The following is a 24,513-nucleotide window of genomic DNA, read 5'->3' on the forward strand; positions in this document are numbered from 1 at the left end:
AGTTTTATCTCAACTCATTGGGAATAATGTGTTACTTACCATGTTTTTTGTAATACATTATAAATAAATAAATAAAAAAAAAAATATGATTTACAATAAAATATACTAAGATAAGATACTCTATCGGTTTCGGAAGCACCCTTCCTTCGCCAGGAGAATATTAAAACTGAAAAGTTTAAGTACAATTAAAATTAAAGTGGTCTAAAACGAATTTATATCATTTATTGTAAATTATGACGAGCCACAAAGTAAATGCTTATTACAAATATGTCAAATATAATTGCTTGCCATACATAAACAGATAGTTATTAAAGCTAATTACTAAACTAAACAGGGTACGTGTTTTATAAATAACGTATTTTACGGAACTTTAAAGCAACAATCATAATGTATTTTATAAAACTAGTACAGAAATAAGACAAAACATTTGAATGATTAATAAAATTAAATATTAATCTTACCTACTCTTGGGTAAATTGGAACTATATCTAAAAAAATAGTAATTAAAGGAAGATTTTTCTTTATTGTAGAAATATACCCAATCTTAGTAAATTTATTTAAAGGTTAGAAATGATAGTTGGTTCCAGTATTTAATTTTTTTATTTTGTTGTGTACTGTGTATACACTTATCACATACATTTGTATAATTATTATGTGTAGTAATGTTTTAATTATTTTAACATTTAAGCTAAATACTTACTATAACCGTTTTTGAAATAAAAATTCATTGAAACAAAATACTTATTATATATTATTTATATCTGTTTGCACGATTTCCTAAAAAATTGTACCCTTCACTCAATAATACTCGAGTGTGAGAGTTCTTGTTAACTTCGATGGCCCTAAGCGATTTCGTAGTTGATTCGATTATGAATCCACGAAAATTGTAATAAAGCCAATAATCAAACCATTCGAAACCTGACCCAAGAAGACACAAAGTTCACGAATTCATTTTTCACCCCTTTATTACTTAAAGAAGTGAAGTAATACGAGTAGACGTGGCCGCGCAGTTAGATGCGCCTGCGGGAACGGACGTAGGTGGCTATATCGTCCGTGACGCTGTTCAGCAACGCCGCCGGAGGGTACGTCCTTTTGACGATACGATACGACGACCAACCTCCACTGGTAATAAAGGCGCTTACGGTGCATTTGGTGTACGAACACAACAGGGTTGAAAACGGACAAGTTATACTCGTATTTGTCAACTCTGTAAGGTACGATTCATGTTATAAATATTATCATGCTGGCGTTTAGTTTTGAAAAAGGATTCGAAAGGGGGGGGGGTTCGATCCGTGCGAGGGGTGGAAAATATATTAAAAAGTTTTTTGGACTTCTTCTTCCCACATACTTACTGTAAACATCAAATTGGTTAAAGAGATGGTATAAAAATATGTTTGTATTTCCCAGGAATGTAATCTACGAAAACTTTTCTCTTTTGTCTTACGCAATACTGAGGCCGATGGTTTCGCAAGTATGATGTATTTAGAGCGGCGACCGTGGTGTATGCAGAGAAGAATCTTTTTTTTTTTTTCAAATATAAATCAATCTGACTAAATATTCGTGTCGTGTGGACTTTTATGACTATCTATTGATTGATTGTTATCTATGTATTTCCATCCCACATACGGTCCAGCACCTGATTTGCACATTATAATAGTATATAGACCGTCCTTCAAGATTCTCCTGAGGAAAACTTTGCTTCTGTGGAGATTTGAATTAATTAGTCTGTCTAATGTGTGTTTCTTGCCGACGTTGTCGAATTACCTTCAAACTGCTGCCCGCGATTCACTCTCAAGTAGTTTGTTTTGTCTGTGTTTTGCGCTGTGACTTGGCTATCGGATTAGAAGATATTTACATTGAGATATATAAGACATGACCCTACGATACTTGTCCAGGATAGCTTATGTTTTAATAGTAAGTTTTGAAAATCTAGCGGCATAGAATGTTTGTATGTATATTTTACGGACTTTTTTTGGTTCAGTAAATTAATTGACTTTTATTATTCAGAAAGTTGCTGTTAGTTCGATTTATAAGTTTATTGTTTTGATGGCATGTTTTGTTAATGCTTTTCACTCAAGTGTTTTTCCTAATGCAAAAGGAGTCAAAACTTTTGAAATTTACCATGTATAAGGTGTTGACTGCTTTTTGTGACGTATGTAGGTACTTGTCACAAAATCAATTTGGATTGAATTCATCAATCAAGTAATAATTCGTAAATTAAATATAATTTATAATTTCGAGAATGAGAAAGAGGTGGGTGGGAATCTGGGTGACAGCGTGTCCAAGAGTGACGGACGTTTGAATTCATCCCTCCCTCTGCGGTGCAAGGCGATGGGTCGAGAGAGTCCTGCTCTTCTCATCCGGCCCGCCACAGACTAGGTGACAAACGGTAGACAAACCTCACTCCATGACCTCGGGCACCCCTGTTTAGACACCAAACATAGCCAACCACTCGGGGTGACCATGACAGAGGTGTCGTTTATGCAATGAATGGTTTGCGGGGAGGCGGTACACCATACCGCCTACCAAATAATGAATTATGAATGTAATAGTATTTGCATAAACAAACTATCAACTCGATTAACCTTTTTGCAGATGGCGCGTTCTGCTTCCACACATTTTGTGATATTACGTTTACAGTTTTACGTTTCCGACTAAGAAGAAAAATAATCACCTTTGGCTATTGTAGCCGGGCTTTTACATAGATTTTAGAAAGAAAACATAGTGAGTTATCGAAAATTATACACAAAGTTTTTAAAGCAAGATATAACAGTTTACTGATAAACCTAACATAGGTAAAACATGTATCAGGAAAATCATGCTTAGATAAACAATATTGGGAGCACCTACGAAGTAAAACGTTAACAGATAACGCTTTGAATTAATTCATTACATATTTACGAACCATCATAATACACAATAACAAGTCCTGTTGTTATCAATTTAAATAATCATTCGATGTTATAATTTTATCAGATTATTGAATCATTAAAATTTATCACCTCCACAATAATTCTCACATGTAAAATCAATACTTGATAAAACTACTTGATTCTGTACGAAGGACGTCAGTCCGTCTGATTGACAATCCATTGTTAAAATACCGATTGCCATCTCTAATGCACAGATGTGATGTGGACATGCTGAGTCTGTTCTACAGGTATTTTAATGGAGCCGGCTCTAAAGAGTTTCTAATTTAAAGATTTAAATTAGAGAGATTCTAATTTAAATTTTATGAATCCCTCTCGTCTTGTCTCGTATATACTTATGTAGAGCTGCTTCTGTCACAACTTTTACAGATCTTTCCACAGCCTGGGTGTGGCAAGACAGTCTCATAAACTCCAACTCTGTATCTTCTCCATTTTCAATAAGATCTTGTAACTGCTCATCGGAAATATTCATCAGTAATGGGGGTTCTTATATATTTTGTTGCCTGTCAATCATGTTGCATGTAAGAACATGCATTTAAATCCACTTTTGGCACCTCAAACAGATTTTTTATTAAGCGGAGTTATACCCCCCTGGCTACAAGTAACCGATTTCTTGGCTGTCGCTGGAATCTACGATATTATTTCCCCGAGGAACCGGTTACTTTCGGAACTGGTGACTTTTGGAATATTGTAATGTTTGATTTTTCGAAAAAAAACGGATATCACTTTATGATGGTAATATTTGACTAATAACTTAGTCTACATCACTATAGGTTTTTACATAACCTACATGCTTTGTGAACAATCTTCACTTCATCAAGTTAAATTAATGTACACAGTTGTTTGAGTGATGCTGTCAATTGGCAATGACGGTCGGTGGCCGAGTTGACATCGCGTTTGGGTCCCACCCAGGCGTAGTGTGTTCAATTCCTCGACTGGCTAAGTCCTCCATCACAACACAAGCAACATTTTCCGCTTACTGTGGTGGTAGTAGGAGATTTTCAAATATTGTCAGGTTATTCGTAACCCGGGAATATTTATCTTTCTTAAAAAAAATACCTATATATATATATAAATATATATATATATGTATATTTATTCATGTTATGAGGTATGTTTTCTCCGTTCATTTCTTTTGGGAAGAACTGTTTTTAGGTCAACTTTGTTTTCCCCGTCTCCTAAATTCAGGTGAAATTAATTCATTCATTTCAAGTGTAACAGCTGTATGGTATTCTATGGCGAGCAATATGGAATTATATTAAACGCTTTGAACTTGTAGAGTAATCTGTCAAACCCTTTAATTTCATCGACGTATCCTCCACTCAGAAACTATTTCATCAATAGATTTTTAAAAGCTTTAGTACCTTCTGGTTAGCTTTTTTTGCTATATTCCGTTTGATTTATTCCAGTTGAATTTGAGAAAAAGAATAGTTGCAGTAGGAAGATGAATAAGGTTTTTCTTCAGTATTGGTGCGTAAATACACTGTTAAATATGACTTGCGGAGGCATAAGTAGTTGTCATGGGAACACGAATAAGGTTTTTCTCCAGTATGGGTGCGTAGATTAAAAATAAAGTGACCAAGTAAATAATGTGAAACCACAGAATATTTAACTCCTTCAACTTTTCCTTGACTTTCAAATAACTATTTTTCTTTAGTATAAATCTAATCGCTCTATTTTGTAGAAATGTCAATTGTATCTTATATCCATTATAAAGTTGGCTAAGAACAGAATACCGCTACAATTATATAGTTTCTGCAAAGATTGCTTTGTATCCGTTTTTACCAGGAAATTTCTTTTAAGAATCTCCTTTTCTGTTTCGTTTTTTTTAATTTTTATTTCTTGCAAATATCATTGTAGGACGAGAGGAACTTACAATATACAGGAGGGAGTTAATAGATACAATTTATTAGTTATTTTGATGTTAAAACTTTTCTTCCCAATAGTGTCTTTGTGTTGACAACGTTTGAATTTAAGTCCTCGAATTATTGGCATGTTTTTGTTGTTCTAGAAAATGCTGTTTGACTACTAGCACGCGATTAACGTAAAATTTTGCAAAAAAAAATCTTTTTATATTTGTATTATAATGTATTTCGTTACTTTATATTAAATGACTTCTAGCTTGTTCGGGTTTCATTCGATAGCCAAATATATTACGTAGTCGTATTCGAATCGTCATTTTGATAATAAAATAGGTCGCATGGTTTCATAAATCAAATTATTGTACTTGTGTGAACGAGCTGTTTACTGTTTACCTACTGCCGGGATGTCGGGAGGTACTGAGAATTGCCGGCCTTGAACAAACGAATTGAGAGTGGCAGATGGGGACAGATAAAATGAAGGTTAATACGTTAAAAAGGTTTAGAGTCGATCGCACCACGTAATTGTTTCTTTACTTTGACTGAGGATATTACGTTTTTATACTAGCCATTCGTGAATATAAATAGTTGCAGTCAGAACATGAAAAAGGTTCCTATTCACTGTGAGCCGGCCAGTGGTCTGTTGAATGCCGATATTCCCACCATGCAGGTAATGAGTTTTAGGAAGAGGCGCGGATCGCAAAGCCATAATGTTACTGTTTTGTTTTGTTTACAATCTACGAAATTGAGTAGGTACAAAAAGTTATTTTTATTTGAAACAGAACCTAAAATTCGACACAATTTTTTATAAATATTAAGAGATGGAACTCACAAAGTCCAATTAATTTTGTTTATTATAGTTTAAAATTTCATTTTTATTAACATGAATGACTGATCTCGGAACAAGAAAAGGGTTATTTCAATATATAATATTTATATTTATCAATATAAAAACACAAATGAGATATTTTTATTAAAAAGACAAATAACTATGTTTACATCACTTTATTTTTATATAAACAATCTACATGTTGCGCAAATCATGTTCACTTCAGGATTTAAAAAGTTAAAAATTAAATATCGATCACATTTGGAGAGGGGTAGTATAGGAGAGATTTTTAGTAATTACAATGTCAGGCCCAATAGGTTTGTTTGGTTTATGTATTTTTAACAGAATTTAGTTATCTGTGAGTTACTTGAAATCATTTTTTTGTTATATTTCAAGTTTATTTCACATTAACAACTTTTCACCGCTTCTTTCACCAGCTCTTGACGCTAAATAATAGGGACATTATGAATAATTTCAAAATTGTCTCCTTGTGAAAAATTTATAGTCTAAGTTAGGAAATAACCTTTATCCTTAAAATTAAAGCTGCAAGTTCCAACAGAGGCAAACAACAGAAACATATAATAAATATCGCCATCATCAAAGCGATAATCGGTTGGAAAAAAGGTTTCGTCAAAAAATGAATAAAGTTTTTCTCGGGAGTGGGCAATAATCTGACTATTTGAATGTCCCTCTCTTGAACATGAATAACTGCAGTCGGAACGATGTATTTACAGTATGGGTTATAAGGAGACACGCACTATGTTAACGCTGACTTAAGTGTGCAGGAGAAGATATATGAATAAGGTTTTTATGTCAAGTATGAGTGAGAATGAGACTTTTTATAATTCCCTTTCGAGAACAAGAACAGCTAAAGTAGGAACATTATCAAGATTTTTCTCCACGATGGATCAGCATATGTCGTTTTAAAGATGAAGTTTGAGCACATGAATAGCTGCAGTAGCAACACGTATAAGGTTTTTCTCCGGTATGTGTGCGTAAGTGCACTGTTAACGCTGACTTGTGTGAGAAGGAGTAGTTGCAATGAGAACATGAATAAGGTTTTTCTCCAGTATGGGTAAGAATGTGACTTTTTAGTGATCCCAGTAGAGAACATGAATAGCTGCAGTAGGAACATGAATACGGTTTTTGTCCAGTATGGGTGCGTAAGTGCACTGTTAAATTTGACTTGCGTGAGCAAGAGTATTTACAGTGGGAACATGAATATGGTTTTTCTCCAGTATGAGTGCGTAAGTGCTCTGTTAACGTAGAATTGAGAGAGAATGATAAGTCACAATAGGGACATGAATAAGGTTTTAGTCCACTATGAGTGCGTAAGTGCACTGTTAAAGATGATTTTTCTGAGCAGGAGTAGTTACATTGGGGACATGAATGAGGTTTTTCTCCAGTGTGGGTAAGAATGTGATTTTTTAAATTTCCTTTTAGAGAACATGAATAGCTGCAGTAGGAACATGAATAAGGTTTTAGTCCAGTATGAGTATGTAGGTGAACTTTTAAACGTGATTTTTGGGAGCAGGAGTAGTTACAATGGGGACATGCAAAAGGTTTTTCTCCAGTGTGGGTGCGCAAGTGCACTGTCAACGCTGAATTGCGTGTGCAGGTGTAGTTGCAATAGGAACATGCATATGGTTTTTCTCCAGTATGGGTGCGTAAGTGAATTGTTAAACGTGATTTGTCTGAGCAGGAGTAGTTACAATGGGAACATGAATGAAGTTTTTCTCCAGGATGCGTCTTCACGGTCGTTATCATGCCTGTAAAAAGAAGGCGGGTAAAGCTCAATAAGTCGGTATCTATAATGAAACGACAAGATTAGTAAAACACTTTCAGACAAACAAAAATCGATTTTACCTGCAGTGTCGGTAATACTTTCAAAGTGCTCTATGCATTCCTTTTTAACATCTGGCAGGTCTATGTCTTTTTCTGTATAAAGGATTCCCCCTCCATCTTCCGCTCTTGGTCCTGGCTTTGTCTTGATGGGTACAGTCTCTACATTAATGCTACCTGGAACAACAAAACAACAAAAAATTGAAAATACATTTGGAGTAAATTTATTTTGAATTTTCGTGGAAACAAAACAGAACGAAAATCAAGGCGTCAGAGTTTTTACATGGTTGAAATAACCAAACCAAACTTAGCCGATTGTTAAAATAAACTATTTAAAAATGATTTTTACAGAGCAACATAAGTGTTTTATTGAATAAATCGAAAATGAACTAAAGTTCAATAGTGTATACATATAAAATGAGAGTATTACATTAAAAATTCGAAAAGGGTAGGAGCTGTTTATATGATGATGTTGGATTATTTTATACTTTTCAACGAGCGAATACAAAATCGCATCTTATAAAAAACAATAATCGGATTGATTTATTATGTCGATTTAAATCTGAAATGTATTTAGGCGATAATGTTTACCTTCTAAAGGGAAATGTACGTGAATTTATTTTATTTTTTGATTATAGAAACAAACAGTACTTCGGAATCAGTGATAAAACAATCCCATCCAGTATTTTAGGATCATATATGACCGGGCGTCCATATTTTATAAAAGTATTTTAATCTTTTTTTATCGTACGTAAATACTTAAGTTTTGTAACTTTAGAAAGAGACATATAATTCTTTGCAGTTTGCCTCAAATTTTTATACTGGATGCCATTAATAACATCCTCAAAATAGCCAAAATGAATAATTCATATTTTGCGCCGCTATCGTAACAATTGGGTCAACTTCAAAAATTATTTATTTTTTATTACATGAACGAGAAAAAAGTGAAAAGAGAAAAAACATTTTCACGGCATTCTGTGAAATTTCATTATTCATCAGCTAGTTCAATACCTCATTGCCCATACATCAGGGTTGGTACGGTGATTTTTTTTACTGGTAATGCATATTTATTGGAGCACAAAACCTATGTTTTATTTGCATCTCACTATAGATAAATCACGTTTTTTTCTCATAAAAATTAACCCCAGTAGGACTTAGCCTGTATCGAAGTTAACAATTTAAAATTTGAGTGAAGTAAAAATAGAGTAATCACAAACATAAAGTAAAACTACTAACACACAAAATATTTCAAAAAGAAAGAAAAAAATGTATTTGATGAGTTGTAATTTGACAGTATATTGTAACAATATTTGAACGACAACTAGTTATTAATCATTATTAAGAAAAAACAAGTAGATAATAAAGACAGCTAGGGTTACATTCAGTTATTAGCAAATGAGACTGATATAAAATCTTATTATTTATGAAAAGAGAAGGATGAAAAAATATTAAGACAATCGTCTGTCAATACAAATATCTTAATTAACTTTTTGAATTTAACTAAGGAATTTGTGGACTTAATATGATTTGGAAGAATAAAAGAAATTTCGGAGTAAAGAATGTGAGATGATTTACTTTAATGATAAAATATGACAAGGCAACATCTACTAGAAATAGGAATAGTTAATTTACTCGAAAGGTAAAATCAGAAGATTGGAAGAAAAGAGCGAAGTATAAAACAAGCCGCTGTTCTGACTGCGTCCATCTTAAACACACCTATGATATGCAATGCAACTTACTTTCAGCATACTGCAAACATTCCTTCTTTACACCCGGGAGGTGGATTTCACTATCCGCATACGCCATTTCACCTAAGCCTTCCTGTGACCATGGTTCGGTCTTCAAGGAAACACTCTCTGGGTTGGGAAGATCCATGGCGCTGCTGTGATAGCCTCCTGTTATGTGATGGTTGATGTTCTTTGCTGAAGTAAGTAAATTCTGTAACAAAATCTCGCTATTCAAACACTTCATGTCATTAAAAATAATCGAAAATCAATTTGCCGTCAGTTGTACCGTCACCCCTGGAAACATTCAAAAGAAAGTTAGTTTTTATGTCGCCCCCAGTGGTTCGCTGTTTGGTGAATTAGCAGGGGTGCCCGAGTTCAGGGGGTGAGGATTGTATGGGTTTTAGCGGCGGATGCGTCTGCCCACGTACGGTGTGACGGGCCGGATTTGGAGAGATTAGTTGAGGCAGACCTTTTTACCTCTCCAGCAGGACGCTCTCGACCCATCGCATTGCCTCGTAGTGGGAGACATGAGTTCAAAGGTGCATTACTCCCGGATTCGCTGACCCCCAGATTCCTACCCACCTCTCATACCTTTTTTTCCGAGATCTTCCTCTCCTTCCTTTCCTTAAAAAAACCCCCTCCATACAGCATCCCCAAAGATGTCATAGGCCCAGAGTGAAATTATTTTACTCAGTATTTTTAAAATATTATCATCCAACGGTAAATATACTGAAAATAGGGACTTAAATACCCACATTTTGTTTAAAAAATACTTCGTAGATAATAACGAGATGTAAGTATTTCAGTTTCCACAAATGGAAAATAATGCATTTTAATCATTGATGTATTATACTAGATTGGCCCTGTCTATATTAAATCCATTTTAAAAATGACCCCACATAGCGCGTACGTCACAAATATGGAGATGAACTTAACAACCCAACTCTGTTTAAACTCTTTGTACAACCGTTCAAACTCGTAAGCGAAAGCACGGAGAATTTGTTGTCAGAGGTGTTGTAATATTGACATAAAACCAAAACGAAACTAACACTTACAGCAAATTTTATGTGCTGAATAAGGGCTGAATCAGGAAAAGCATTGATAAAAAACACAAAATGATTTTAATTTATTTTATTTGTGTTTTTGAATTTTATACAGGTCCTATAGAACCAAAAACGTTTATATTTTTATTACTGTGCATAGGTTTTTTTTTAATTTACATTAATTTTAATTTTATTTTATTTTTATTTTTGTATTTATATAGAATGGTATATAAATATTGAAGAAAGCAATCACTTTGTGACTTGACATCATTTTATTTTCTTTGGTTTTATTCCCAGTCGGGCTTTTGCATGCATTTTAATACAGAATATATCTAGTAAGCTATCGAAAATTATACAAAATAATTAAAGCTGATGAATATAAAATAATATTAGTAAAACGTTTAACAGTAACATAAAAATTATAGAGACTAGAACAACACTATGTAGCATTAAATAATCATACTACTATCATTCAATTAAAAGTTATTTTGTCTTCAACCACTTTGTTAGAATTGAGACATTGTGTCAACTAGTTTATCAACCTTCTTCAAGATAGCATTATTGAAAACTAACCTAAGTACTAAACGACTTTTCATTAAACATAATGTAAGATTAACATAAAGAGAGAGTAATGTTGCGTGTTCACAAGCGAGCTGAACCACGACTTATTAAGAAATATAAGATTGCTTCGTTCCTTTCCCATAATTCATAGTTCGGCTCGCGTTCCGGTTCGCAAATGAATAAGCAGCAATGATGAGGACAGAGCTTTAGGGATCGTATGGGAGAGTGGTAAGGGGGGAGGGGGTGGAGGTTACATGAATACAATACATGAGTATTTCTCAAAATAAATGTACGTAACGAAAATGTAGTTACGAAATAGTCATAAGACGTAACTAAATAGTAAACATAAGGCTTGTTTACACAATGGCAAATTTTATTTTACTTTTTTTATTATTTATTCAATTTAATTAGTTGTCGTCTTTTTTAAATGTAAGTAATTATCCTTTACTTTTTATTTATTGTACATACTACAAACATACATAAACTCACGACCCAAATATTTGTATTTTGTTAAACCAAAGGGGTTTAAAAAAAAACAAGGGAGTATAAATAAATGTTTTTAATCAAATTATCAGCTCCCAAATTGAAGTACCTAACACAATATACAACAAATCTTAAGAAATTAAAGAACAGGCACTGTTTAAACTATTAAAAATTTAATAACATACAATTATTTAGTTTGAATCACTATCCATTAGCGTTTTATAAATTTCTTCCTCATTTTTATAATAATTGAAATCTTTCCGAGACAAATTTGGTCAGTTTTTCAGTCTTTGGTTTATCACTCTGCTTTGGCGCATGAATATAGTCATTTAGTGATAGAGATTTAGAGATAAGGCCCTTACAAACCACTTTCTTTTTTGTATGTATATTTTCCAGTTTTTCGTTTTTAAGATAGTCACTCCACATGGTTTATCTTTGATTTTGTTAGAATCTTCATTTTCACTATTCATATTTTCAATATCAGCGTTATTTTCTATGGCATTATTATTTACTATTATAACATCTTCGATTTATTATATAATCCAGTTTCAATGGGAATAGCATCATTATTAGTCTTAGTTTGTTTATGCAATAATATTTTCAGAATATTCACTTGCCTTTTCATCCGATTACAGCACTGTCTTAAATTCTTATTTCGACTTTTTAATCGAGTATTTTCTTCAGTCAGCTTTTGTAGTCTTTCCTTTAGGATTTTTTTTATTATTTTTTCTACGTTCAAATGTATTATTGTCTTGTGTCGTAGGATTAGCCTTTTTCTTTCTTTCAGCTCTTTTATCATTGGCTTGTCTCCACTTTGCCCGTAGCTCTACTTTTTCTTCTTCTGTAAGAATTTCTTTTTTTATTTTTGATATTTTCTATAACTTTTGTTAAATGTTTAATTCGGATTTCCTCATATTTATTTGTATTTTCCTTTTTCAGTCTTTCTCTGTAAGCGTTTTGCCTTTTGGCATTGGTTTTTGGGGGCATTCCTAAAAAAAATTATGCTGTAGTTATGGTTTTATCAGAGTAAATAAAAATAAACTTATATTTAAATAAGCTTTTATAAAAAACTTAAGGCACTTATAAATATTGTATAGAGCGCCTGTAGAACGGATAGTGTGTATGAGTGCCTCAAGCTTATTTAAAATAAAACCAGTATTGGACGGCTCAGCTTGATCTTCAAGTACTTGTCATTATGTATAATGCCATATAATCGCGATGATAAAACATACAAGTCCGACGACACCTGTTCTGCCATTGACCATCAGGAATTTCCAGCGCATCCTATGTATTACAACCTACCTACTTTCCAGCGCCATCAACAGATCTGCTCTATGGTATAATAAATTTTATTTTTTTCCTATTATATCTAAATACATATGTATATTTGTGCATTGTGCATAATATATTACATTATTACTAAACTTACATAAGACTTTCATAAAAATGCTAGACACACTTACAATATACTTACTTTTCTTAATCACGTTGTAACTGTGTACACTCAGCTTTACATTGAACTTTTTCGTTACGTTACGAAATTCATAACAAACGTTACGAAATTGTAATAAGAATTTATGTTATAAAAAGTCAATGGTTTGATAAAATTTAAAAGTGTTAATATGTAAGCTTAGCAATGTTCGTACCGCACATGTTACAAAAAGATAAGTAGAAAAAGACTTACCGTTTTGTGAAAAAAGGCTAAAATATTTTCTGTTACGAAATAGTGGTCCCACTAAAGAAACACGTTATTACTGATTTTAACAATTAATGTTATGGCGGAGAAGTCAGACCAACAATTAATCAGAAAGAGGCTAGTGTTTCCCATGTTAAATTTTACAAATGGGTTAAAAAATTACGGTGGAAGTACTAATAAAACGTAACTAAAGAGTAGTTACTAAAAAGTAAATGGTGATGTCTCACTTTGTTTTTTGTGCATAAATTATTAATTTATTATGAAACCCCATAGAAAATTACCCTTTTACAGAAACTACATTTAATTAAGACCCTAAAACTTACAAAAAATCACATATTATAACGTTATTATCGCATTTTATGAAGTATAAACAAATGAGGTGGGTAGGGTGGCAATTTTATTTTGTATGGAAGGTAAAAATCGATATTTTTTAAAAAATTAAAATATTTGTGAATTAATACGATTGTAATGTTTATTTTTCGATATTTTAAAGCCTAATATTTATTCTACAAAATGGTGCATATTTTTTTTTGTATGATTAATTAAAAACATGTGAAATTTTTGAACTGTTTGTAGGCACACTTTATTTTTCCAAAATGTACACTTTTTTTGAGAAATACTCACATACTTATTTATTTATTTACGCCCGTTAAATAGAATTTTACGTGTTATTTACGGCATTCACGCACATCGGTTGTTGCAATTCTGGTAGAGGAACAACCGGCTTGTCGATTACAGAAGAAGTTTCAGCAGGATCCAGAACCAGTCCTGTTCGAGAAGAAACAATGACGGTATCTCTTTTCGCAGGACCTGTGGCCATGGTGGACAGCAACTGTCCAATAAACAACGACATTATCAATTAAAACCTGTTTTTAAAAAAAACTTAAAAATTAAAACCAATCAATACATAATAAACTTGCTTAAGTTTTCACACGAAAATCAAACCAAATAATTACCGGAATAACAGGCAAAGCTTTTCAGTCTACACGTCGGAAGCCGCTTGCAGTTGAATAAATATGTTTGGCGTGAAAATTATTAGAGCAAACGCGGTTTCCTGCTGATGGTACCCAGTTATTGTCACATAATTGAATGCGGATTGCTTCTAACCATTTCTCCATTTTTTTCCGGTTTATGTGGAAACCTAAGCGAAAATACACAAAAAAATAAATGAAGTTATTAAATGACGCAATTTTATTTCTATCAATTCTTCTGCAAAAAATCGAAAAGGCGAAGCCCGAAAGGCAATGACGACTTAATACAACCCTGATTAGCAAAATGCACTGACCAAATAAATCACACATACACATGAGTTGTCGCGCCTCTCAATGCGTGTCAACGCTAGACGACTAATACATCCATAAGTATCACGCGTTGGTTGCGTGATTTTCGTATGCTCACCATGTGATAATAATTAACTTGAATCACCCTATTGGTCGAATCACTTGGAGGTGTGTTATGCATGTGACGTCACAAATTTGCCGGAAATAAATCTAATCTCGTTGAATTTTTCACATTTGTTAATACGCTGCCCTCAATCGATCTGTAAGGTACTGATATATTTTTGTATTCAGATAGCTGATTACATTTTCTAAAATAAAGTCCGTCATAGGTACAATCTAAAATATTTGGAACTGGGTTATTTTTGTGATTGAAAAACTGAACTTGCCCAGCATAGCTGACAAGCAAAATAGCTTAACTCTAGACCAACAAAAGGTAAAACGCAATGCACAGTGCCCATTTCGCATTGCGACACAATGCGTGCGCCTTTTCATAAATGTGCACGTGAACCAAAACAAAATTGAGTTGGTGTTATTTTTCACTGGTTACACCTAGTCTAGTTGTATTTAGTCTATGATTTTAATAGTTATTTCGTTATCATTAAAACCAATTTTTATTTGGCGGCCATTGTTATATATGTCAAAATTTTAAGTTTAGCTTTTTTTCTTCTCGTATTTAAACTAAAATATGAACCATACATTATTTTGTTAAGTTGTCAGTTTGAGTTTAATTAAAACATAAATAAAAAGCTAGCCTAAAAAACAATTAAAGATTATTATGTAAAAACGTGGCGTGAAGAAAGATGTAAAATTATGCGTTATTTTACGAAACAGCTACTAAATGCATTATTTCCATTTTCGGAAACTGAAATACTTTCTTCTCATTGTTATATAACTGATACACAGTGGATTTTGTATTAAAATTGCGTATTATCCGTGTCCCTATTTTATGTATATTTGCCGAACTTAGTAATCGCTTGGAAGTAATGTGTAACAGTGGCAGATAATCAACAATGAACAAACTCATTCTTACAATTAACGAGAGCCAATTCGCGAGTTTGTGTTACTTAGTTAATTTAAAAAGAACCTACTTACATACAAGTCGAAGTGCGGCGGTCAACTCCAAGGCGTTGAAGAAACGTCACCAAAAAAGTAGAACTAATTTTTAAAAATGTCGTTGGTCATTAAAATAATCTCAAGTGATTAATTGAACACAATAATTGTATTTTCCAAACGATATTACTATAGAATAATGGAGCAAGAATTACTGACGAGAAGGAAGCAGAGGAGACTGAAGACGTGCGAGTGGTTTATTTATGGGAGACGCCAAATATTGTCATTAATCTGACATATCCATTTATAGAGATGGACCGGCTCCTTAGCTGTCACTGGAACCGTTAGAACTGGTTACTTTTTTGCACAATGCACCAAAAATTTATAAAGAATGTTAAAAAGTGACAATACGAACTAATACTCATTTTGCATGACACCTTTTCACCCAGTGAGAAAAGGTGTCATGTCAAAGGTGAAAAGTGTTTCACCTTCTATTTTGGTCGTTGGTGCCGTGAGTAACGTGTTGGTATTGCCGATTTCATGCAATTTTAAGATGGCGGACATTATTTGACAGGTGCCATCTCTCAATGTTTACGTTACGAAAAAATGTTTCTTTGTTTATTCAGTTTTATATTTAAAATATTAGTAAAAAAGACTACAATATATTTTTATTACATGCTTGTGGATGCGTATTACTGAAAGGTATTGTGAATTTCGACTGTATGTTTGATGAATTGACATTCTGTTCCTGCCATCTCTCATTGTTTTACATAACTAGCAAAAATGTAGCATCTAGCATTTTATTCAGTATAGAAAATGTATGTAATCTAGCATTTGACAAATTACAAAACTGAATAAGTTTTGTATGATAGTAATAAATAAATAAATTAATATTAATATAAACTTTAAGTCTTAACTAAAATATTTATTTAGTACTGAATGTGAATGTGTATTACTGTTAGGTATTGTAAATTTCGCGTATAATACATCTTTACAGCGTACCGTTAACTCATAAAATACAGAATGTATAATGTGTGTTTACTTCACATTGTAACATACGTTTTAATTGATGAATAGAGACAGGGCTTTGAGAGTTTATGCTTAGGCATCTGCACTGCTGTTTTGATAGTTCCACCTCATATATTAAACGAAATCGTACCGATCAAGATACATCAGGTAAGCAGTTTTGGCAAGGCATAGGTACCTATAAAAATCATTATGATAAAGATTCATAGACGAACGGGTAAATAAAAACATCGATTGGGTAATATAATATATATAATAACCAAGCACGTGACAAAAATGGCATATGACAGTGACAAATGCGTTCATAATTGTGATCTAGGGGTTTGTTCAAGGTGCTGTCATTTTTTGACGATTTAGTACCGTCTCAAAATATTATTTCTTCTCTAATGGCAACTAACTATATGAAATCGTGAGTATGAAAATAATGATCGTGTACAGCGAAATTAACACTGTTATTGTGTAGTTCATAATATATATTGCAGTAAAAGCAATGAAAACTAATTGTATGAATTATATTTGTTAACATTATTGATTATACTCCGTAAATTGATTAATTATTTTATAAATATATTTAAAATGAAAAAAATATTACTGAACATTGAAATTGTTTTTTTTGACATATCCACTAGATATGGATCGATTTTCCTGTGGTGTAAGACAACCATTCAGTATTGAAACGTTGCTTGAAATGGCTTTGGGCGTGTTTGGTGACTAGATCTGAATAGTCAGGTACTTCTCCACCTTCCTCGTGGGATGCCATAGTCTCACTGGCTCCAGACGGTTGGCAGCAGTTGGGGCTCTTACGCGGTTTTAGATTAAGAAACAAAATAGATTAGATTAAGAACAAAAAGACATAAAATTGCGGAATTATTTAACTCATTACCAGAAGATATTAAAAATGAGACATGTTATTCAAAAATAAAAACGAAAATTAGATTGTTCTACCTCCGTCAAACATAAAAACTATTAATATTGTGGATCAAGATAAGTATCAAGTTCAAATTAAATATATTATTATAAGCTAATACATAGAAAAAGTGAGAGATTTCTTACAATTAAACTGATTGATCAGTTTTGTAGGATCTAAGAGAAAATAATGTACAAATAAAAAAAACTGAATAAACATATATAAAAAAAAATATAAAAAAAAGATTAAAAAACTGATGAAATTAAAAAGAGTGGATACTTAAAAATGAAACTTCCAAGGTCAGATATCTGAATGGTATTTAGTATTTAGTTTTTTTAATTAATGTTTGTTTAACTTGTGCATAAGTAAATACCTTGAAGGCTTTCATTAGATATTAAGTCTTGGGCTTTTGTTAATACCTCGAAGGCTTCCATCAGACCTGTGCTTTTGTAAATATCTGGAAGGCTTTCGTCATACATAAAGTTATAAAGGTGTCGAATTCCGCTGCATGCGTAATAACATTCGGTTAAAACTTACTTATTTTCTTCAAGAAATAACCATTTTTTTCAAATAGTAAGGTAAAATAAAGATAACACAAAAGTAATACAAATAAATCTTAAATATCAAAAATGCACATTTACAATGTTGTGATAATCTCTAAGGTTTTAAAAAAATAACATTTTAATTAAAATTCATACAGAAATTAAGAAATACTCAATGATTATAATTTTTGAAAATTCGCCATACTTGTTTAAAATTGCTTTTTTCCCGGGATTTGTCTTCAGGACCGTTATTACATCTGGAAACAATGGCGAATAAAGCTCAATAAGTCGGTATCTATAATGAAATGATTAGTTTATTAAAACTGATTCAAACAAACAAAAATCCATTTTATCTGAAGTCTCGATAAAACTAGTTGCCTAATAAGTTTATTCTGTTTATAAATTTAATAATCCATAAAATTTATGTACCTGTGGGTTACTTCAATTTTTTTTTTGTTAATTTTCAAATAAGTCACTAAAACAAATTTTCACTGTTTCTTTCACCAGCTTTTGACACTTATGAATAGGGTTATTCTGAATAAGTTCAAAATGATATTCTTGTAAAAAATTCACGGTCTTAGTTATGTTGTCACATTTTTCTATAATAATAACACTTTTAAATAAACTGAAAATTTGTAATGCAAACTTAAAAATATTTTAAAAAAATTAGAATTGTGAAGGATGTAAAATGTGTTACAAAGGCAGATTGAGAGAGAGAGAGTTGGAAAGACAATTTTTCAAAAAATGGATAAGGTTTTCTTCTAGTATGGGTAAAAACGTATTTGATTTTCATTTCGAAAACTTGAATAACTGCAGTCAGTACATGAACAAGATTTATTCCTTGCACTAGTTTTAAGAATGCACCGTTTATACAGGTTTAGGTACACACACAATATTAAGGCTTACTTTAGTCAGCAGGAATAGTAACAGTTGGAACATGAATAAGGTATTTATGTCAAGTATGGGTAAGAATGTGTCTTTTTTTCTTGTTTCCTTTTCGAGATCGTGAAGAGCGTAAGTAGGAAGACGAATACCGTTTTATTCCAGTATGACTGCATAAGCGTAACGTTAAATCTGACTTACGTGAGCAGGAGTAGTTACAATGGGAATATGAATCAGGTTTTTCTGCAGTATGGGTGCGTAAGTGTTTCGGTGGATATGACTTGAGAGAGCAGGAGAAATTAAAACAGGAACATGAATAAGGTTATTCTACAGTATGAGTGCGTAAGTGTAACGTTAATCGTGACTTTTTTGAGCAGGAGTAGTTACAATTGGAACATGAATAAGGTTTTTCTCCAGTATGGGTGCGTAAGTGTACCGGTAAATTTGCCTTGCGTGAGCAGGAGAAATTACAATAGGAACATGAATAAGGTTTTTCTCCAGTATGTGTGCGTAAGTGTACCGTTAAATCTGCATTGCGTATGCAGGAGAAATTACAATGGGAACATGAATAAGGTTTTTCTCCAGTATGGGTGCGTAAGTGTACCGTTAAACTTGTCTTGTGTGAACAGGTGTAGTTACAATGGGAACATGAATAAGGTTTTTCTCCAGAATGGGTGCGTAAGTGAACTGTTAAATTCGATTTTTCTAAGCAGGAGTAGTTACAATAAGGACATGAATAAGGTTTTTCTCCAGTATGGGTGCGTAAGTGCAGTGTTAAACGTGACTTGCGTGAGCACAGGTAGTTACAATGGGAACACGAATACGGTTTTTCTCCAGTATGGGTGCGTAAGTGCACTGTTAAATTTGATTTGTGTGAGCTGGAGTACTTACAATAGAGACATGAATGAGGCGTCTCGCCAGTATGGGTGCGTAAGTGCATTGTTAAATGTGATCTGTTTGAGCAGGAGTAGTTACAATAGGGACAGGAATAAGGTTTTTCTCCAGAATGAGTGAATAAGTGCACTTTCAAAAGTGATTTTTGTGAGCAGGAGTAGTTACAATGGAGACATGAATAAGGTTTTTCGCCAGAATGGGTGCGTAAGTGCAAAGTTAAATGTGATTTGCTTGAGCAGGAGTAGTAACAATGGAGACACGAATAAGGTTTTTCGCCAGTATGGGTGCGTAAGTGCACTGTTAAATTTGACTTGCATGAGCAGGAGTAGTTACAATAGAGACATGAATAAGGTTTTTCGCCAGTATGTGTTCGTGAGTGTACCGTTAAATCTGACTTGCGTGAGCAGAAGTAGTTACAATGGATACAGGAATAAGGTTTTTCTCCCGGATTCATCTTCAGGTCCGTTATCATGTCTGAAAAAGATGGCAGATAAAGCTCAATAAGTAGGTATCTATAATGAAACGATAAGATTATTAAAACTGATTCAGATAAAAAAAAATCCATTTTACCTGCAGTCTCTGTATACTTAATACTTTCAGAGTGCTCTAAGCATTCCTTTTTAACATCTGGCAGGTCTATGTCTATTTCCGTATAAGGGATTCCCCCTCCATCTTCATCTCGGGCTCGTGGTTTTTTTTTAATAGGTACAGTATCCACATTAATGCTACCTGAAATATAACAACAACTAATGTTAATATATATAAAGACATGAGAGCTATGTGTATGATAATTTGTATTTATTGTTAGATTTTTTCATATAGTTAAGTCAAGATCCTGCTGAAAGATTTACCTTACCAAATACAAAACAAATTCCAATCATACGAAAATCAATAATCGGATAGGTTAATTATGTCATAATCGACATATGGATATGCATCTGAAATATGGATACGGCGAAACGTTGATTTTTTTTTTCAATATTTGAAAAAAAAATTTTTACATAGATAAGTATACAGGATATAAACAAGATATAAAACAATAGAAATTAAAGAAGCCTTTCCTCACCTTTCCTCAACTTTTTGATGAAATGTTAATATTTCTCAAACTTATATCAATAGTCACATTAAACAAGCTTAGACATGAAATATTGTGAAAAATCAGGGGACATTACAATTCAAAATTTGAAAATTGAAAATAAAATAACTTCATGAAAAATTATTTTAACTATATAAGTAGGTTCGTTAGAACCCGTTTGGGTGAATTATTTAAGCAATTGTTTTTTTTTCATTTTATCAGTTGCGAGTAAAGCAATATTTTGAAGGTTAAATCAAAAGGGCAGCTGAGGTGAAATAACACAAACCTGCGCTATGTAAATGTTGTGTTATTATTATTAAAATAATGGACGCCAAGAGGGAAAGTAAATAACAAGCAGCTATTCTAATTATGTGAATTAAAGACTTCAGTGATATGCAATGCAACTTACTAGTTGGCTGAACACTCTCGGCATACTGCAAACATTCCTTCTTCACATCCGGGAGGTGGATTTCAACATCCTTATAGGCCATTTCACCTGAGCCTTCTTCCTGTGACCATGGTTCAGTTTTGATGGAAACACTCTTTGGGTTTGGATTCATGGCACTGCTGTGATTGTGTCCTGTCGTGTGATGGTAATTATTCTTAGCTCAAAACAAGTCAAATCTGTAACAAAACCTTTCTCTTTGAACCGTTCATATGATTCAAAATAATCAACACTTTTATTATTAACAAAACCAACATGTTTCGTAAGCAATGCTCATCAATTCAGGGTTTACTTATAACTAAATGTCCCACAAAAAACGTTTGCCGTTTTTGAAAATGATTTGATGTGACGGGGTAAAGGTAAGATGAACTTAATTATCGCTTGGTTTTAATGTTTGACAGCGGCCGTAAATGAACAATAAACAAACTAATGTACTCTCGTCTGTCTCTCGTGTTATATCGCGATTACTGTTTAAACTGATCAATCAGTTGATGAGCGATATAATCTTACAATTAAAAAGCACAAATTTACGAGTTTAAGTGTTACTTAGTTAATATAATAGAACCTACTTACATAAAAGGCGAAGGAATAAGGTCAATTCCAAAACGTTGAAAAAACGTCATAAAAAAGCAGATGAAGTTAAATTTCAATTTTTTGTGTAATTCGTACAATATTACTTTAGAAAGACGGAACAACAATAACATACGAGAAGGAAGCAAAGGAGAATGTGTAATGTGTCACACATTAGTCTGACTGGGTGACTGGTCTGACATCTGACGTTTCCGTTCGTAGAGATGGTCGATATTCCTGGCCCAGCTCCCGGCTACATTTATGTCACTGGAACCGTTGATATTATTTCTGTGGAACTGGTTCATTCTTGCACTATTTATGAAAAATTAAAAAAAATGAAAGAATCGGTTCCAAAATCAACGCTCCGCATCAGTATCTGGTAATCAGAGCCGTAGTTATTAAATAAAACACGTTCTGTTTATACAGGAGACAGAGTGAACTGGCGTTAATTTAATAAGTACTGTACACACAGATGGCGTTTGTAGTATTTTGATATAACTAAAATAACACCCACACATACACAATACCTTTATTACAGAAGAAATATATACATGTTAATTCTTTACATCCTGCATACCCAGCAACTGCATAAAATAATAATGCTTGGTATTAGCCAAACCCTTTGTAAATATTTCTACTGGCATTTCAGCTGTTTCCAAATACGAGTATTTCAGTTCTGCAATTTTATCATTCACACATTCTTTACAAAAAGGGGTATTTTATGTCAATGTGTTTAGTTTTTTTATTAAAGCTTTTATTTGAAGACAGCTTAAGTGCACCCTAATTATCATTAAATAAAGATATGGTGTTTCACTAATTAGTTATTTTTTTTAACAAATTACTTAAATAAATAGCTTCCCTACAAGCTTCGGCTACACCGATGTACTCAGCTTCAGTGCTCTAAAAAGCAACTGTTTTTTGCTTCTTTGCTTCCCAAGAAACAACACATCCAGTTAAACTATAACATAGACCGTTACAAAACCTACGATCATTGATATTGCTTCCCCAATCTGCATCAACAAATCCTTCTTATTTTGAATTACCACATCTAGTAGGTATATTTCGATCCAAAATGTTTAGTTTTCTTATGGTATCTTTAAATTCATTTAGCATATAACCAAGTTTCCTGGTTATAGAAATTGTTAAATTGATTCAGAAAACTTACTGCAAACGCTATATCAGGTTTTGTTAACACCGCCAAATTCATCAAATCCACCAATGAGCTGCTGATAAGGTATTTGTCTTTCACAATTTTTATTTTCTTTGTTAATATTGAATTTAGCTTCTTAAAGTACCTATATCTGCTACTTTACAATCATGCAAGCGATCCATGCTCCATAGGTCCACAAATGTCAGTGTGGACTAAATGAAGTAATTCTTTGCTTCTTGTACCAGCATTTTTGAATGGAAGACGATAATCCCTCACAGCAGACTGTACATGATTTCTTGCCAATATCAACTTTTATTCGAAGATTCATTCCTTTGACAGCGCTGGTCATTTTATTCAAGTAATTAGGTACTATTAACATGATCCAATCTGCAGTGCAAAGTATTGCCTGATACCGCTAAATTAGACATTATACTTTCAGGATTTTTTAAATTGTATTCAATCCTTAGTTTAGAAACACCATCTGTCATATCTGCTATTGCAACTAATTTTTTCTGTTTATTATAAATAAAATATAGCAGCATTTTACTTAGAAGTCCACTTTATTACCATTTTTAACTAACTAACTGACAGAGATTAAGTTTGTGGTAAGGCTAGGTACACACAAAACATCTTTTAATGTAACTTCATACATTTCGGGGTTATCGTTACAATATTAACTTCTCCTCAGCATAAAACTGGCATAGCCATCTTATTAGCTGCATTTATCTCCGTAATACTCGTTATATTTGACGCATTACAAACAATGTTTTTATTCGGTGTTATGTGAACAAAAGCACACGAATCTATATACCAGTCAATTTTATTGAAGTTCCCGCCCAAAAAAACAACAGGAAATGCATTAGACTTTTTCATGTTATAACCTGATTCACTAACAGGACACTGATTTTTTAAATGTCCTTGTTTACAACGATAACATGGCGGAGAATGCACCAACCGATTCGGCGTCATTTCCTGCCATGTCGATTAATTTTGTTTTTATTACATCTGCACAGATTCTTATTGCACTATGCTCGATAGCCAATATCATTGGATATACTCTTTCTGGTAAACCTTTTTTTATATATATTTTTTTTATTGTTTAACTTATAACATTGTTACATTGTACATAAAATTAGGTAATAATTGGTAATAGTGAAAAACATAAGTTATTGAATTTGTACTCCAATGAAGAGTGCTAGCTTTTGAGCTTGGCGTAGGAGTTATTTGACAATTATTTCATGTTTATATCAGTAATTAACATAAATACAGTACAAGAAATATAAACTTAAAAGAGGATTGTGACGATAATTTTGGTTGTAACATGAATTGAAGTTATAACATTTGATAGGTGATATTAATTTTTTTAAAGATAAATTTGACCTTCTTTTTGAATAAAATAAAATCTGGTATTTTTTTCACTTCTTCGGGAAGACTATTAAAATATCTTATTCAATTCAATTCAATTCAATTTTTCAATTCAATTTGTTTATTCCTTTAAAAAAATTACAAAATTACATTTTATTTCGTTTTTAAGTACATTTGTAAAATGGTATTACATAATAGTTAGCGGTGTATAAACTATACCAGCATCAATAGAGCTTGCTTATGCCTTTGTAAATGTAATTGTAACAAACCTACAAGTAATAAACAGCCGATCCATTCGTCGCTTACATTAAATCCGGTTTCAATAATTTGTGTGACGTAGCTCTCCATTGTGTTACA

General features: G+C 32.7%; 1 protein-coding gene across 5 annotated transcripts in view; it reads right to left on the minus strand.

The window, feature by feature from the left end:
* LOC149414939 (uncharacterized) overlaps positions 1 to 15,828 on the minus strand; it is a 93,302-nt gene extending 77,474 nt beyond the window's left edge. Inside the window, exons 1-4 of one of the 5 annotated variants that reach the window (XM_089643626.1) lie at positions 15,520 to 15,828; positions 9,200 to 9,398; positions 7,485 to 7,637; positions 5,899 to 7,387 (exon numbers count right to left, since the gene is read on the minus strand). In XM_089643626.1, coding sequence (XP_089499752.1) covers positions 6,504 to 7,387; positions 7,485 to 7,637; positions 9,200 to 9,335 — 1,173 coding nt within the window. In that variant the 5' untranslated portion in view covers positions 9,336 to 9,398; positions 15,520 to 15,828 and the 3' untranslated portion in view covers positions 5,899 to 6,503. Of the gene's footprint in view, positions 1 to 5,898; positions 7,388 to 7,484; positions 7,638 to 9,199; positions 9,399 to 15,338 lie in introns of those variants that run through there. The other 4 variants (XM_089643625.1, XM_089643623.1, XM_089643624.1 and 1 more) reach the window with 4 other exon arrangements.
* Positions 15,829 to 24,513: the final 8,685 nt, after the last annotated feature.

The sequence above is a fragment of the Hesperophylax consimilis genome, chromosome 19 (assembly GCF_061612785.1).
Source record: "Hesperophylax consimilis isolate HC1 chromosome 19, BYU_Hcon_1.0, whole genome shotgun sequence".
Taxonomy (NCBI): Eukaryota; Metazoa; Arthropoda; class Insecta; order Trichoptera; family Limnephilidae; genus Hesperophylax; species Hesperophylax consimilis.